Source organism: Vespa velutina, chromosome 2 (assembly GCF_912470025.1).
Source record: "Vespa velutina chromosome 2, iVesVel2.1, whole genome shotgun sequence".
Lineage (NCBI taxonomy): Eukaryota > Metazoa > Arthropoda > Insecta > Hymenoptera > Vespidae > Vespa > Vespa velutina.
Window position 1 is genome coordinate 14,196,175 of NC_062189.1, and position 16,996 is coordinate 14,213,170.

The 16,996-nt window shown below is 33.3% G+C and overlaps 2 protein-coding genes across 5 annotated transcripts in view; one reads left to right on the forward strand and one right to left on the reverse strand.

The window, feature by feature from the left end:
* LOC124957957 (basement membrane-specific heparan sulfate proteoglycan core protein-like) overlaps nt 1–16,996 on the forward strand; it is a 129,886-nt gene that overhangs the window by 14,450 nt on the left and 98,440 nt on the right. The gene's annotated exons all lie outside the window — the stretch shown is intronic.
* LOC124957954 lies at nt 6,313–14,539 on the reverse strand. Of its 3 annotated transcripts, none has more exons than XM_047515559.1 (6): nt 14,419–14,539; nt 11,944–12,194; nt 11,516–11,785; nt 10,917–11,047; nt 10,688–10,853; nt 6,313–9,589 (listed from the first exon to the last, which is right to left on the reverse strand). In XM_047515559.1, exons 2-6 carry the CDS (start codon nt 12,190–12,192, stop codon nt 9,185–9,187), a joined length of 1,221 nt encoding a protein of 406 aa, XP_047371515.1. In that variant the 5' UTR covers nt 12,193–12,194; nt 14,419–14,539; the 3' UTR covers nt 6,313–9,184. The 3 variants fall into 3 exon arrangements, with proteins under 3 accessions (XP_047371515.1, XP_047371514.1, XP_047371516.1); XM_047515558.1 differs by lacking the exon at nt 14,419–14,539 and adding an exon at nt 14,072–14,213; XM_047515560.1 differs by lacking the exon at nt 14,419–14,539 and adding an exon at nt 12,479–12,621.

Here is a 16,996-nt window from a genome sequence, read left to right on the forward strand (position 1 = left end):
TACGAATCACGTTCAGTATTGATCGAAAACAAACGAATGTTTATCGTCTATCCATGTAATTATTTATTTATTTATTTTTTTATATTTGTTCGTTCGTATTTTGGCATTTATTATCGTTATACAGTAAAATGAAAGTTATCTCATATACATATGTACATAACAACCATCTATAGGTAACTCATAACGAAATTTTTATGTGATTCGAGCAAACTCTGTCGAGTACGATTTAAATAGAAAAATTTATCGAAGCGAGATCCTCGAACGGCAACTAGAGCGTAGAGCATTATTTTTAACGAAGTTCGAGGCAAAGCTCCGTTAGCCGATCGGCGAGAGAGCATCCAGACGGTATTCAATTTCTATGCGCACTTGACTCAGCAGTCCGTAGTAGCAGGTGCGGCAAATGAGTCTTTCCTCGAGATACTTCGAATCACCCGACTTCGACCAAACGGGAACAGCACTTAATGCAGGAAAGAAAGTCTAACGCGTTCCAATCTCTCCAACTTCCGTACCGCTAAGTTCACTTATTCTCTTTGTACTCTTGACCCAATAAATTATTATTTTGAGACACGAAATATTAAAACCTATTTGAAATTTTTCATGGCATTTCGTTTCGATTGATTTTCTTTGAGAACTGCTTTCAACTTTTGATTCACTTTTTTCTCATAAGTTTCTTCGAGCAGACCAACGATGAAACATTCTAATCCGAGTTCCTCTTCGTGGTAATGATAACGTAGGTAAAACATTGTCCGCGCACTAATTTCGCGATAACGTAATCAAAACTAAGATTACTATGCGATGCAATCAACCGTACGAGAAATGCTTTTTCTTTCAGATTAAAACGCCGTCGAGGATTACTGGGTCGCAAACATTGTTTTGTCTAGAGCAGTCCTGTTTCCGATGAGATTCTAAAGGGGGAAGGAGAGAGAGAAAGAGAGAGAGAGAGAGAGAGAGAGAGAGAGAGAGATTCTTTCGAACGAACTTCTCATACGTAAGGTCGAATTTATTTTTCTCTTTCTTTTTTTTCCTTTCTTTCACACATCTTCTTTTAACCGAGTTTCTTTCGAAACTTTTATTAAAAACTTCTCGGCCAAAATCAAAAGAACTTTCGATTTTTCTTTCCCAAAGTGACAGTAACGTCGACACGTGTTTAATTTTCTCCATGAATGAAAGAAAACTTCCTCCTTTTTTGTTCTTTTTTATCATTCTTTAATTGATCGAGTTCGTTCTTGAAGTTAGAGAAAAATAAAACGAATTCTGTTAAGATGATCCAGAAGTATTTTAGACTAAAATGTGATAAGAAGCGATATCGATCGAATGGCTAGATCGAAAGGCTGAATAGGCAGGGTGCGGGCTAATGCATAAACAATGCGCCGTTTATCCGCATTGAGGATGCAGTTCCAATGAATAGTAAACCAGCTTACAGACATGCGGATAGATGGTCTCAGTCTGCTATGGAGTACAAGCACTAGGGGGTTGAGGATTATCGACGAAAAAGTACAACTCTTCTTGCACGATAACTCCCCCGAGCAAGGAGAGATTGGACAAAAGGTAGGTAGAGAGAGAGAGAGAGAGAGAGAGAGAGAGAGAGAGAAGAGAAGAGAAGGAGGATACGAATATCATAGTCCTCGAGAATTCGCCTCGGTTTCATTTACTCCATCAATTCGATAGACTCTAAATTACTCGTGGTTGACTGCCAACTGCACTCGTCGTTGTTATTTCAATGCAATGTATCTCCGTAAACTCGTTACATGAAAACCAAAGAATTATATTATTCTCCATGTTTCGACTTCAATTCTTTTTAAACGAATTTTACGAATGAAATGATTTCGTTGATCATAATTAATCGTAATCGAGCAAATATTATTTCAAAACTAATTCAGGTTGATCGTATATTTGAGAAATTATCAGATACAATCTTAATGATTGTTATAGATTTCATAACGTACACGAGCTAACCGATAACATGGAAACTTTTCTTAACGTGAAATTGTCAGAGTAATTGCAAACGTAACAAAACAGCGGATGCTTTTGGTGTTTCATTTGTAATCCCTCCAACAAAAAGTCAATTTTACAAGGAAAATAAAAAAAAAAGTGTCAACTCTCGTGAAACGACTCGTTCTACTACGTTAATTGCACTTTTATATGGTAGAGATTAAATTTGCTTTACCAAATAGTAGTACGAACCGATTGTTGCAAGAACCGTTCTCCGTTTCTCTCTCTCTCTCTCTCTCTCTCTCTCTTTATCTTTTTTTTTCTAACTACATCCTTAAATTTTCATACTTTTCTTTTGCAAAAGACAAAATCTAATAAACACTAATTTGATTTTTTATTAGAATTACATAGGGATTTCTCGAAGAACTAATGCATCGGCTAAATAAATTTTTATTCATTCGAAAAGCTACTAATGAAAATTCGCTTAAAATCAGTTAGGAGAAAAAAATTGAAAATTATACGATAAAAGTTTAATTTTAAATATCCAAGAACAATACGTTTTATAATGAATATAATACATTATATCCCATGAGGAAAAATTAATTGTTTAAAAATCCTCTTTTATATCTAATATCTTTTTTAATCCCCCAGACGGGATATTATTTTGTCGATTACCTAAAATAGGAAAAGAAATGTGTTGAATTTTTTGCGTGAAATACCTTCATAGAAAGCCACGTTAATCGGCCTCGTTGAATTCATATACTATCGCCATTTATTCATACATTTGAAGAGCTGGCTAGCTCCGAGCGAATGGCTCTTTTAAAGGTACCTCGACTAGCTTTAATAAAACATCTCTTATCTTCCGTAGAAAACAATTTCTCCCTTCTTCAGAAATTAACTTAGTAATTACTTTTTGGAGAATTCTCTAATTCTTTGTATTCGTCCCGACGATAAAACAAAAACAAATACGTCTGTGTAATCTTATTTCTCGTTGAACTCGTTAAAGCGCATAATATTTCAATTGTTCTCGCGGAATTACACGAAAGCGACCGTGCTCTCTCTTTTTTCTCTCTTTCATAAAGTAGAATGAAAAAATCTCTACTATGGCAAAGGATACAACGTTTTCCTGAGCAATTAAACAAATTTTCGCGTATATTATAAATAATATGTAATAAAATAATAATACTAATGTAAAGTATGCGCGTACGTAAATTGAAATTGAATGAAATAAAAAATAAATAAATAAAAGTAAAAGGTAGACATAAAAAAGGAAAAAAAAAGAGAAAAAGAAAATGAAAAGTAAATTTCCAGGAGCCATAAATTGGACGAAAAAGAGAGGAATTTTTTAGCTTCTTGAAATGTTCAAAAACAAAAAAAAACAAAAAAGGAAAAGAAAGAAAGGGAAAGAGAATATTTTAAGAAGCAAAACGACATCGATGGCAATGAGAATAATGATAGGAAGGAAGATGTATCGAACTTCTCGAAACGGAATGAAGTCTAATGGCGTCGTCGCGTTAAAGACTGTTTTCGAGTTAACAACGAGCAGATACGCAAGAACGTCGATTCGCTTGGGCGAATACGCGAGAAATTCGAAAACGACGAGACGAGGAGTGCAGGTGTTGAGCTTTTAAATTAATTTCGAAGATCGTTCGTCGTCGTTTGCGTCGATGTTGCGCATACGATCGACGAGTTGTTTGTTCCTCCGTCGAATAATGTCTTCTTGCCACCCTCTTCTCTCTTCTCCTCCCTCTCTCTCTTTCTCCATCTCTCTCTCTCTCTCTCTCTCTCTCTCTCTCTCTCTTTCGCTTTCTCACTCCTTTCAATACCGTACGCGTTCGCCAACCCTTCGTCTGTATCACCTCCCGCTATTGGACCGATTCCAATTGCGAATTGAACCGTTCGTAACTGTTGAACGTGAATTATGGCGTTTATTTATTCTCCTCCGTTCGGAACACCAGCCACGTACCGATTCCCTCTCGTAAGCCCAGTCCTTCAGCACTTACCCTCGAAATCAGCGCCGTTCTGCGGACGTCGCTCCGATCTCGTAACGACGTTGATTTCCCTTGATTATAATCAAATCGTTCGTCGAGCCAGCCCTCGTCGAACCGATACACATCAACGTAAATTCATACGATACGTGCTCACAAACTAAAAGGACAGTGTTTGAAGTTCGTTCATTTAAGTTCTAACGTTCCATTGACGTTGTTAGCGAGATTGGATCGACGAAAAAAAGGTTAATTAAATTAATCGAAATTTTGATCATGTCTAAGCAGAAAAATAGAGGGAATAATTTCGTCTTTCGATATACGTAATCAATGATCCCATTGCGGTCAATGAAATTACATCCTTAACACGATTCGTTAAGATTCCATCTGTTTTCTGTCCACCAACGAACGATCCTGAGATATTCGATTACTTGAGAATGTTCGGAAGTAGAAGAGGGCGATCGAAATCGAATTCCATAGTCAAGATGAGAGAACGAGAGGAGGATAGAGGATTATATCTCGTTTTCTTCGAGAATTGGAAAGACGTCTACTGATCAAAATCTGAGTCATCGATGCTTTCTTTCTTTTTCTTTCGATATTCTTTTTTTATGAATTTCTCTGAGTCAATTATGTTCTTCTTTATTTCGGAAAAAGATAAATACAATTTAAAAATAACTTTTCCAACAATATGTGATAATGTAATCAAGCGAGATGCATATGATTTTGACCCCTCTGCACTCTCTATACGATACTTACGTTACAACTTGTTATTGCGTTATATACTATTACTCACGGTTTATATTCTAAAGTTCCAGACGTAGCTTGAGTAGTTTATGAATACCTGTCCTTTCGCAAGATTGCTGAGGCAAGAACGTAACTAGGTACGTGTTTATCAGTCCCCTGATGGCTGGCATATGCTTTCGTATCTACCTACCTACCTACCTACCTACCTACAGTTAGCTACAGCTTTCAAGAAAGTTGCAAACCTCTCATCGCTATCGTCTCGAAGCTAGTTCGTTTCTTCGAAGTTACATTCAAATATTTCTAGAACTCTTGATTCCTAATATATCCATTGAATTCTAATATTTTAATTATTTTTTCATTTCTTGAAGAAATATCTTTCGTTAATAAAGAATATGAAAGTAATTCATATGTATAATATTTTATCGATTAGATCGTTTCATTTTCCAACGGAAATCAGAGGAAAGTCGTCTGTAGAAAAAAATTTTCATTATTAGCTGCTCTTCACGGTGAATTAGCATCTGAAGAACCCTCAATAATCACGCTCACACGCATCGCGTGCTTCGAAGACACTCGTGAAATTATCGTAGCGTTTTTATTCTATTCTTCGAGTTCTTCTTTGACACGTACTCACATCACAAATATCAATTTTACATACGGCATAATGCATCGTTTCCTGCCAACAAAGGATCGCGATCGTTTGACGTCATAACCACGCATTTCAAGAAGAGATTCGAGAAATAAGTAGTACCTTGCACTTGCCTGCACTTGCCTTCGTCTCGAAATTAAAAAACAAAGGAATAACTTTTATTCTTTTCTTTTCTTTTTTTTTTTTTTTTTTTTTTTTTTTTTTTTTTTTTTTTTTTTTTTTGTTTCAATCTATTACGTACCGACGAAAAGGATTTCAACGAACTAATACGGATGAACTATTTTTCTGTTTTATAAAATAGGAAAACGAATCTTTCGAGCGTATAAGCTGTTGGCTCTAAAAGTATATCATAAATATAGTAAATATTGTAACAACGCATACAAGGAGAAATATTAACGATTTTTAGTGATAGTAATATAGTCTATAATTTGTCCATTTCTGTTTTACAATTATTCGCTATTATCGTATTACAAAAATATACATAAACATATAAGAGAAGATTCTCATTTAGTTGTTATTTTTCATTTATTTTGGAAAACTATAGTTTTAGTTAGAAGATCGCAATAACGTAGTGATATCACGGTATGAGAAAAGAATTAAAGAAAAATATGGAATACATGAACAAAAATAGTTAAAAATACAGAAAAGATATTTTCTATCAGACGATGTTATAGCTTCTTATTGAACGGACTTACATGTTACTGGAAATCTTAAAATAGTTCGCATTGCGCGTCAAGTTTAAGAAGTAAAGACGATACTTCGTAGGAAGACGTGAACTCCCGTTATGACATTTACCGAATGATTTGGTCGTGGTTCTGAAGTTAACGGGAAACTCTTAATGGCAGAAGTTTGATAAGACTCCTCTGACCAAAGTATGTTTCAAGTATCTCAAACGATATCTTAATAGATCTGAAAGTTCACGAGCTATCGACCTCTAATTGATCTATAGACCAGTTATACGATAAAATCTTCGACGCACGACTAAGGCAAAGATAGATCTTTCGAAAAAAAAAAAAAAAAAAAAAAATTAAACGAATTACTGTTGTGTAATTATTTTAAAGTAACACATTCAATAACTTTATGTTGAGTTTAGTGTCGCATGGAAATGATCGATTAACCATCAATAAAATTGAAAAGAACGCTCATGGCGAACGCTTTGAAAGCTTAGTTAACTAATCCTCGATTAAAGACGCATTTAACGTCGAAAGGACGGTTAGACGTTTGGAAGGACGGTGATTGATGAATCTAGAGGATAATTGAAATTTTAATTGAAAGTTGCTTAAACGATCTGCGATCGTGAGAAAAAAATTTCTAATTTTCACTATCTCTCTCTTCCTCCCTCTTTCTCTCTCTCTCTCTCTCTCTCTCTCTCTCTCTCTCTTTCTTTCTTTCTTTCTTTCTTCCTCTCTCTTTTCGATTAAAAATAATAAGAGTAAGAATGGGCGAACTGAGTTTCAGCATTTTATACGATTCTTTATTGTAAAATTGCAATCAAATGCATAACGCGTTACGAAAATGATAAACATTTTATATTATCACGTGAGAAAAATAGAAAAGATCATGCGCATCTATCATACAAGGAATTATTTATTTTTCCCTTTATCTCTGTCTTAATCAAAAAAAAAAAAAAAAAAAAAGAAAAAAAATAGCGACGATTTAATAACGTTCAAAAAATATCTTCGACGTGTCACTTGATCTTATCTTCTCTCAAAGTTTCTCTTTCGGCGTATTCGTTTTCGTCCCCTCTCGAAACAAATTAAGAAAGTGATAATCATCGTCATTATCCTAACATCTTTTGACTATCGTCTACAGATAATTTGCACAGCTATCTTCTATCCTTTGTAACGCGATCTATCTCGTGCCTTCCGTTTACCCCGGATACTAATTTCTATCGTGCAAGCATTCGACTTTCGTAAAAGATAAATTCTCTTGTACGGGTTCTTTCATCCCTTCCAACCACTTAACATTCCCTCCATTAGATCTCCTTTGCACGGTGTCTATATCTTTTTTCTTTCCATCCTTTTCTATTGTCCTGAATATCCTGTTCGCTTTTTTTCATTTTTCTCGCATATACCCCCAGCAATAATAGAAGTTCCGAGTGAGGTGTTAACGAAATTACTTTCAACATTTTTTTAAATAAATCATTTCATGCTACGATGAAATTATTTACACAGCGAAATATAAATAGGCTCTCTATTATATTATAAGTTCTCTCTTAAAGAAAAGTTTAAAACTTAGCCGAATATAAAATATACGCAAAGCCAGATATATTTATACGTATACATAAATATATATATATATATACTTATATACGTAGCCATGTATATGCCATGGCTTGAATAACGAATGCACCAGATATGTATATACATATATATATATAAATAAATATATATATATATATGTATGTATGTATGTACGTATTACGTAAGTGAAGTAGAAGGTATTTATCTTTCTATGAAGTTCACATCATAACCGGGAGAGAAACACATCGCGTGAGGCACATTAAATATAGGAGTATTTTTAATTCATATCTACCACGTTACATTTCCTACCTAATCGCGTTCCCTTCCTATTTTTTCTGTCTTTCCAACTCCAGGCTCATTTCAGGCATTTGCCCGTTGGCGCTGTTGAAACACGATACTTCAACGTCGCTCCATTCCTACGTTCTCTCTCTTCCTCCTCTTCCTCTTTTTTTTTTCTCCACCCTCTTTCCCGTCATCCTTCCGAGCCTTCGTTTCGATGCTCATTCCTCTGAGCAATGCGCTCAACGAAAGCTCCCCTTTCTCGGTGCGATATAAAAACGAAAAAAGAATCGAAAATCAGATTTGCGCCAGACGAGCGTGAAAACAAGCAAGCGTGACGAGCTTGAGTTAACAAGCCCGTTTTCCCTACCACCCATCCTCCCTTTCTGTTTCTCTGTTTCTCTCTCTCTCTCTCTCTCTCTTTCTCTCTCGTTCGCTTTCTCTCTCTCTTCCTCTCGCTTCTACTACGCACTCTATCGAAAGTATCAATCGGCCATCATTAATTTGTTCGTTTGTTTCCAATCACGTACACCCACGCGTTCGGCCATCTAATGAATATACTTGCGCTCGGTAGTCTATGAGCGCAGCGCTAAATGCAATTAAAACTCGAGCGCTAGCATATCTAGTGAGAACCTTCCAATTTCCCACAATAATAACAATTAACTTCCGCTATTAATCGAGCGCTTGTGCTACTACGGAACGCATCGCAGAATCGCAATATCAAAACAGTAACAGTAAAGTATGATACACGCTTGGTACGGAAAATATTTCTTCTAGGAATATATTTATATATGTGTATATATATATATATATATATATATATATATGGGGTTTTTTTTTTCTTACTTTTATTCGTTTCTTCTTTATTCACCAATATCATACTTGCTTTGTACAATTTTCCGTTCCACTTAGCCTTTTTAAAAATCGCTATGTTGTTTGGTATTATTTTTTGCAATATTATACATGCAAAAGCATCTAAACAATGGTATCGTTATTTCTTTTGTTTTTTGTTTACTTCCTTATAGGAATATTTTCATTGTTCAGTTACAATATATGAAATATTTTTCTATCATGTGACTCATTATCCTACATATTAAGAAAACTAAAAAAAATGCCATTCCTAAATTAACAATTCCTATTAAATTTACTATCATGAGATTCTTCGATCTTGTATCGTTCATTGATTTTGTTAATGTCTCAACTTCCTTGAACTCTCTTAAGTTCACTTAACATTCATTTGTAACTCGAGTTATCTACCGATCTCTTATTATTCGATGTTCTAATTAATGATCTGATCGATACATTGATACACGAATCGCTATTAAGAATATCTAAAATAGATTGATAGAAATTTGTTAAAGATCCATCAATCCCAATTGATCATAAATAGAAATCCTTTTACTTATCACTTTGCGATAAAGCTCGTTTTCGAAAGCGGAACTATTGTACTCGTTGCCGTCCTTGCCCATGATCTCATCGAGATCCTTCGCCTCATTCTTGTCTAAGAGGACCAATGGAAGAATTGTAAAAGAACTTGTCATAGCAAGAATCTCACGTTCCTTTAGATACTTTCGAAGTTTCTCCATGGTCGGTGGGATGGTTTTGCAGTCGAACTGTTTCATCATGTTAGACAATGTTAAAAGATATTCCTCCAGGAGCATATCCTGGTTGTTTTCGTATACATCATTGTCCGCACTAGTGTTAAGGAAGTATTGCAAATCGTTCGCCGGTGATCCATAAACGCACATTTGAAAATCCACCTGCAACAGTACCACCAGAAGATTCGATCGATCGATCTTATAGACACGAATTGAATTGGAAATGAAATCGGTGTTACGTTGAAAAGAAGAGGGATTCGTGTTTAGGAAGTCGTCAGTGGGTCTAAATATCTGTGTGCGTGCATCTATGTGCCCTATCCTTCTTTCTCTCTCTCTCTCTCTCTCTCTCTCTCTCTCTCTTTCTTTCTCTCTTTTCTCTTTCACCGCGACAAGGACGGACAGGTTCCTTCCGGGTACACCTGAACGCGATCAAATCGAATTTATTGCATTATTCATAACGCGTGACAATACGAGGGATCGCCTTCCCTACGAAGTTTCGTTTCCGAACATTTTTACCTCTCGCTATAAAGAAGTCGCTCTCCTGTGAACGTTGGAAAAGATCGCAAGTGGCCTCGATAAAAATTCTCGGTAAAATCTAGCCCAGATATCTTTCCCTTTCGATAAATATACGATGGAATTTGGATTTATTCGTTTTCATTTGGAAAAAGAAAAAAAAAAAAAAGAAAATAAGAAGTTATTTATCATTTTCCACAAGCTATCGTGTTATCAGAAAACGACGGCTATGATTTTCTCCATATCTTATCGTTCTATCCCACGTTGAATCATTTTTCTTTTTTTTTTTTTACGAAGATAAAGCATAAAAAAATATGAGCACAAAGACACAGCCTTTCTTTAACGATGGCAAGCCTTTTGATCTAGATCTAAAAGTCCACGAGTTTTCAAACTAGGTGACCTACATAGAAATAGAGAAAAGCTAGATTTGGCTTAACTTGAACATTTCAACCTTCCGGCCTTCGATATTTACTAAGCTATATTTTTATGTACCTATATTTCTGTACGAAGGTCTTTTCTACTTCCTTTCTTCCATCGAATCTTACGAACACTAATCAATTATCTATCTTAAGTCAACTGTGATTCTGAAGTATTTATTTCGAATCGTTTGCCATTGAGAAGTTAAGCTTTCATCGAAGGTTGTTTTTACTTTGACATTTTCCCTTGAGAAAACGACATACCTTTAGATCTTTCCAATGATCAAAGAGAATAAGAGACGACGAATGTAAATCGTATTGTTATACTCACAAAGATATGATCGATCGGTTTCCCTTCATCATTGTAACGAAACATCATATTGTTCACCCAGAAGTCACCGTGATTTATAACGTTGAATTCGTCCTCCCGGCACTTCAATGCCTCGGCAGTTTTATCGTAAATCTTTTCCGCAAATTTATCGACTTTCTCTGCGTATCTACAATTACACAGATTAATAACGTATAGCAACTTATAACAAATAGGTACTTAAAAAACTCACTTTTCCAAATCCGGCCATTTTCGCATTTCCATACCTAACGATTTTGTTGCAAGAATAAAGAAGTTCATTATTTCAAGAGGATGTTCACTGGAAAATATTCCTCTAGTATACAACTTTTTATGATTCGGTTCCTAAAAAACACATAGTATCATTCAATTACTCATACTTAGGTATATCTGATATTTATATCTAATTATTGTTACATCGTATTCACGTTTATACACGAATGCACGCATAAGAATCTTCTTAAATTTTGCAAGGAAAGAGACTACCTAACGTTGGAACACATCCAAGGATAAAGGGTAATAAGGGATATTGAACTTTAGTTATCCTCCAGACAGACATTTCGCATGTATGCAGTTTGATTCGAGCCACGCAAGTTTCGAACTCCCATTTGCGTGCACAAAATTGTTGCGGCTTATAATAAGTATTATAATTCCCTAGCTTTACTGACAAAACATAGACTACGTCGTTCATGGAATATGTTGATTTTTGTGTCATCTGTCGTAAGATATATTTATCGAAGATAGAAATAGAATCGTTCGTTTCTTTTATCAGCCGGAAATTCATACGATAGAATCGATGCGTATAATTCTTACCTTCTCACATACGGCAATGCTACTCGCGTGAAATCTAGCCAATCCTCGGATTGCCAACAAACAGTGAGGTAGGTCAAGACCAGCTTGACGATCAGCCATGCGAAATCCAAGAGGAGCGAGATCTTCCATCACTAAAAATTCTGGATGTTCTTTCTGAATGTAAAAAACTTGTCCACTGATAAGATGGGTTGGTCCAAGTAAGTTATTCATTTTTTTCAATGTGTCCGTCATCATCGAAATTTCCGTATGGAAGATTCTCGATTTTTCGATCTAAGCAAACAATTCGATATTATTGATCACGATCGATCGAAGTCACATTACTAAAGTTTAAGTTATTTCCTTCATCGATCATTCAGATAAATCTATTCTTATTTTTCTTTTTTAGAATAGTGTGCCTAATAAAAAAATGAAAAGACAATAATACCTACCAATTCTTTCTTTATATTTTCCCCTGTAGGTGCGACTTTAACAATGAGAGATTTCTTTTTTGTAACTTCTTCGTCGCCACGTTTGCATGAAATTTCAATCGAAACTCTGTACATATCGCTGGTATAATTGTCACCTTTAGCCGTGGCCGGTTTCGTAAACATATTAAGCACGCGAATCGAATTATCATTCTTTCGCATGATATTTTCCATCAATTCTAGGTTCAGCCATGACGGTGTATCTTTAGCCATTTCTGAAATTGAAATTGGAATTGGAATCGTAAAATTTCATCGACAAATCATTACTCCTTTCGTTCTATCAAGAAATGCTTCTTTATAATAATTTATAGGAAGCGATTCATTACAATAATTTATAGTCCACGACGGAATATATCATCCGTCTTTTACTTTTCTTTTTTCGATCGAGAACGCGAATCGATTCATCCTTTTAATATCATTATTTTATCCTTTAAAAGTCTTTTAAAATTCTACTTAATTATCCGATATTATCCAAATTTAAAAGAATATTTTATCTTACTATTGACGTATTATAGACTATCACGATGAATTGCCGCGTGGCCGAATTAGACTTCTGTGCTGAACACGTTCAATCGCTTTCATTCAATGAACATTTGCAGTTATCAATTGACGTGTTTAAATTACTTTTACCTTGACAGAACGGTTAATTCAATCGTTTTCTGACGTATGCAATTGACCGTATCTTCATACTGCATAGGTTCTCCGTCAACTATTAAATCGGCATGTATGTTGATATCATACATTGAACTCTTTTTTTTTCAACAAATATAGATATTTGAAAATTACCTTTTACGCCGATTATGATATAAGTAAAAAAAAATATATATATATACATATCGGTAAATACACGTACATGAATACGAGATTGACGAGATAATGGTCATGATAAGAAATCATATTAAACAGGAACATATGGTTTTCCATTAAACAAATAATTTCAATAGATGAGTTTTATTAAACGAAATATTTTAAATATTCTGTCAGATTATGAAAAGATAAAGACTTTTAGATTTTTTAATAGTTTTGTTGGTTAAAGCACTGCACGCGGTATGCGGTGATCCAAATTCGAAACTCAGGTCATTCAGAGAATCCATTTTTTTCATACACCTACGATAAGTAAATATATTTATATTCAAAATTATGTCATTTTCATTTGCATTAATGTAGAATTCATTTGGTTTACATTTGCTAGATTTATGATAAAAAGAATTAAATTCAAGTAAACATTTCTTATCTTATTGGCAAAGTTTCAAATATTCTAAAATAAAAACTAAAAGAAAGTTGAAATTATAGGTTTTAATTTTAATTAATAGGTTTTACTCATTATATAGAAAGCGATAATAAGCATCCCATTCGTTTAATTTTATTGAAACCAGTCGAACATTCACTTCCAAGATTTACATAGAAAACGAACGAATCGAATCATACGAGGAGATTAGTTTTACGAGTATGTTATCAAAGTCTCTTGCATACGCTCGATGAACATTATCGGAACTTTCTTGCAACTTCTATCGCGTCTTATGAAGTATCGTGTCCTTTTTCTTTTCTTAGTTCTTCTTCTTCATTTTATCCGTGATAGAGAAAACTTGGCCGTGATATGGAAACTCAGTTCGAGGGGTAGTCGACGCAAAGAAAAAGCGAATAAAAGGAGAAAAAAGAAATGTGAAAGTACTTCGAGGTATTTTTTCTCGGAGAGAAAAAAAAGAAGAAAAGCAGAAGAAATAAAAGATTCAAATCATTTATAGAATGAATAGTTTGATAGTTTAAATATAGAAATTTATTAATGTTTATTGAGCTGAAATTAATTTTAGCAACCTTAACGCTATAAATTAACTTATTATCACGATAAGGATTGGTAATAATCGAATCACACCTGATGCAATTAAACTCATTAGCTAAAGAACATTAATCTTATTTTTTAATGAATCAAATTGAGTGAAGTAATCAATGAACAAAAGAAAGAAAAAAAGAATGCACAAGTTTTTTGACTATAAAACTGTAAAAGTTCAAAGCACTTTACACGATCATTCAACGAAGAGAATTTCTTTTAAATGTCACTATTTGAGTTACAATTAATAACTTTTTTACCCACCATCACACATCCCGACTAAAATACGAACACATTTACAATTACCAACTGTTTTTAAAATTCAATGAGAACTCGTATATTCCTGTGGAACGAGCAACGAACGAATGAGCCATTATACGATACACGCAATATTTTATAGAGTGCCTGCAGCGATCTGTCGTTGAGGAATTTTAATTATTCTACATTCTCAAGCTATTAATTCCAAAGATCTAGTAATCGATTTTCTTTGAGTCAAACCAAACCAGAAAAAAGTTCGCGACCACTATAATTTTTTTTTTTTATATTACACATATTTCTCACACTACCGTCGTGCATTATAATATTATTTTCCCACCATTTTACCAACTAACCTGATTTATTATGTATTAATAAATACACTTCGTTTCTCGTTTTTACAGTATTATCTCTCCGTAACGCTGCAGAACATAAAAATGACAGTTCTTACATGATTTTTTATTCGTTATTTATACTCTTCAAAAAATTTCCAGATCGTAAAAAAAAAAAAACAGAGGACGCTGTTAGCAGTTTTTTTTAATTACTCGTTATAATCTCTAACGTATGATTTGTTATATCATTTATCATATCATTTGTAGAATTTCATCATATCCCTCTTCTTTCTTTTTTTTCTATTTTATAGCTATTAAATCTACCGCGTTTCTTCTTTCGACACAATTTGATATTACGATGTTACGGATAAATATATTTACAATAAATATTCTAAAATTCCTTATTAATTATTCTTCGTATTATAAAAAGCAGAGATCTTAACGAGCATTATTATGCATATTAAAAAATTCTAATAAATGAATGAGATAAAAAGATGGCTATAATTAATATGAACAATTCTTAGACTTGGTTGAAACAAAAAAGAGTACCTAATAAACTTCTTATGTCATTCATTAATCATAGTGTTTCCTTATTGACTCGTGTTAACTCATATTATGTTGTCTTACATGCATACGTGTCTATCATACAACTATTTTATTGCCTTGATCTTAAATCGTTGTGTATGTGTAGCACGTATTTTAATTGTTAGTTAGCCATTTTCACATTGACTTTGCTGCAAAGTCAATATAAAAGGTTATAATAATCAAAAGATCTATAGATAGAAAAACGTTTGTGTAAAAAAGATTAAAAGCGGTATTTGAATATCTCATTGTCTGTTTTTTGCGAAAGACGACTTTTTCGAGTGACCACGTTTCACTATGGGATTATAGGTCGCACAGACATAGTCCAAAAGTTTTTGACTAGTTTAGTAAAACGTTAATGTCACTAACATATTTCCGTGCTCCTACAAAAATAGTATAACCTAGCGTGAGATAGATATACGAACGAAACATTATTTTTTTAACTAACGTTGATATTTTTATAAATTTTCTTTATCAGGTAAAAAATCAATTATGGAGAAAATATTTAATTATTGTAATCATTTAATGCTATCAAAGTCAATATTTTTTCGTCTTTATTGAATAAATAAATTTATTGACTCCAAAATTTATTAACGTAATAATACACCATTTAATGATATCTCTGAAAATAAAATATTAGTTATTAGATATAGTTATCTCTTATAAATGCCAAATCTATCCAAAATTTATGATAAATGTAAACGATAGAACGTAGATATACGATTTGATTACATTCAAAGAATGACTTCACTTTACGAGGAAACAAAGAAGCCTAGTCATATACATCAGAAGTTCTCTTATTATTAAAATCACGCTATACTGAATGCATTATATAATTGTTATATTATATAAAATAAATGCCCTATTACGTCATTGACAGAGTCAATTGAAAAGTATTATGTCATTCCACTCATCTAATGTATAAATCATTTAAATCATAATTAATAATGATAATATTAATTTTTTTGTAATTACTTAATAAACAGTTCTTTATTGCACACTATGCACTTCTATATTCTCTTTAATGAGAGGAATTTATACTTATCTTTCTTTGTTGATAAAGATTCTTGACTTTATATAAATCCATAAATAATATTTCAAGATTTCCATAAATGGTAAAGAATTTTCAACCTTCTGCAACATTGTAGCGATCATAAATCATTGTAGCGATTTAGCAGTTACGAAACGTTTAAAACATCAAACCAAATTACTTAAAAGATGAAAAAGCAGGCAAGTTAAAAAGACAACTAATACGAACCACAAAAGTAAATGCAATAAGTATTGTCGTTATCAACGATTATTATCGTTCAACAAAATCGTAAAAATTTGCTTATCCTATCACTATTGATAGCGAATAAATATTAAAGAATTATTATAAAGAATGTATTGATAGTGATAAGCCGAATAAATTAATTGAAATTAGTTGAAAAAAATTCAACTAAGAATTATTTAACTCGATTATTCAACTTAAATTATATAACAATAATTTTCTAAAAATATTATTCAAACTATAACTATCTACGTATTTAGCGGAATATATAAGAGTTAATTTTCTATCGCATAAAAGCTAACTCATCTTTACTTACGCAATCATACCTGATATAGTCAGTCACGCAATCTATCTGACATTATGCAAACTTTATCCACTTCTGAAAATGATACTATTTTACTCTTTAAACATTCGACATTATCTATAACGAGAAAACAACGATAATTTCCTTATGCCACGCAATACGCAAAAATCATTGTACGAACCGTATGTTAAAACTTGTACGCATGACCTCGACATATTATCAATTTAATATCCATTATAATCCCATATGACCGTAACAATAACATTGCGAACGATTTTCTGGCTAATGCGAATAACACTCGACGAGTTATGAACCACTGTGGCTGCGGTTTTATAATGTAATATGACCACTTTATATGCTCGTAGAGAAACTCTTATGACATAAAATTGGGATCTTCGAACAATTATATTACATAATAAACGAACTTAGTCGTTGACAAAATGTTC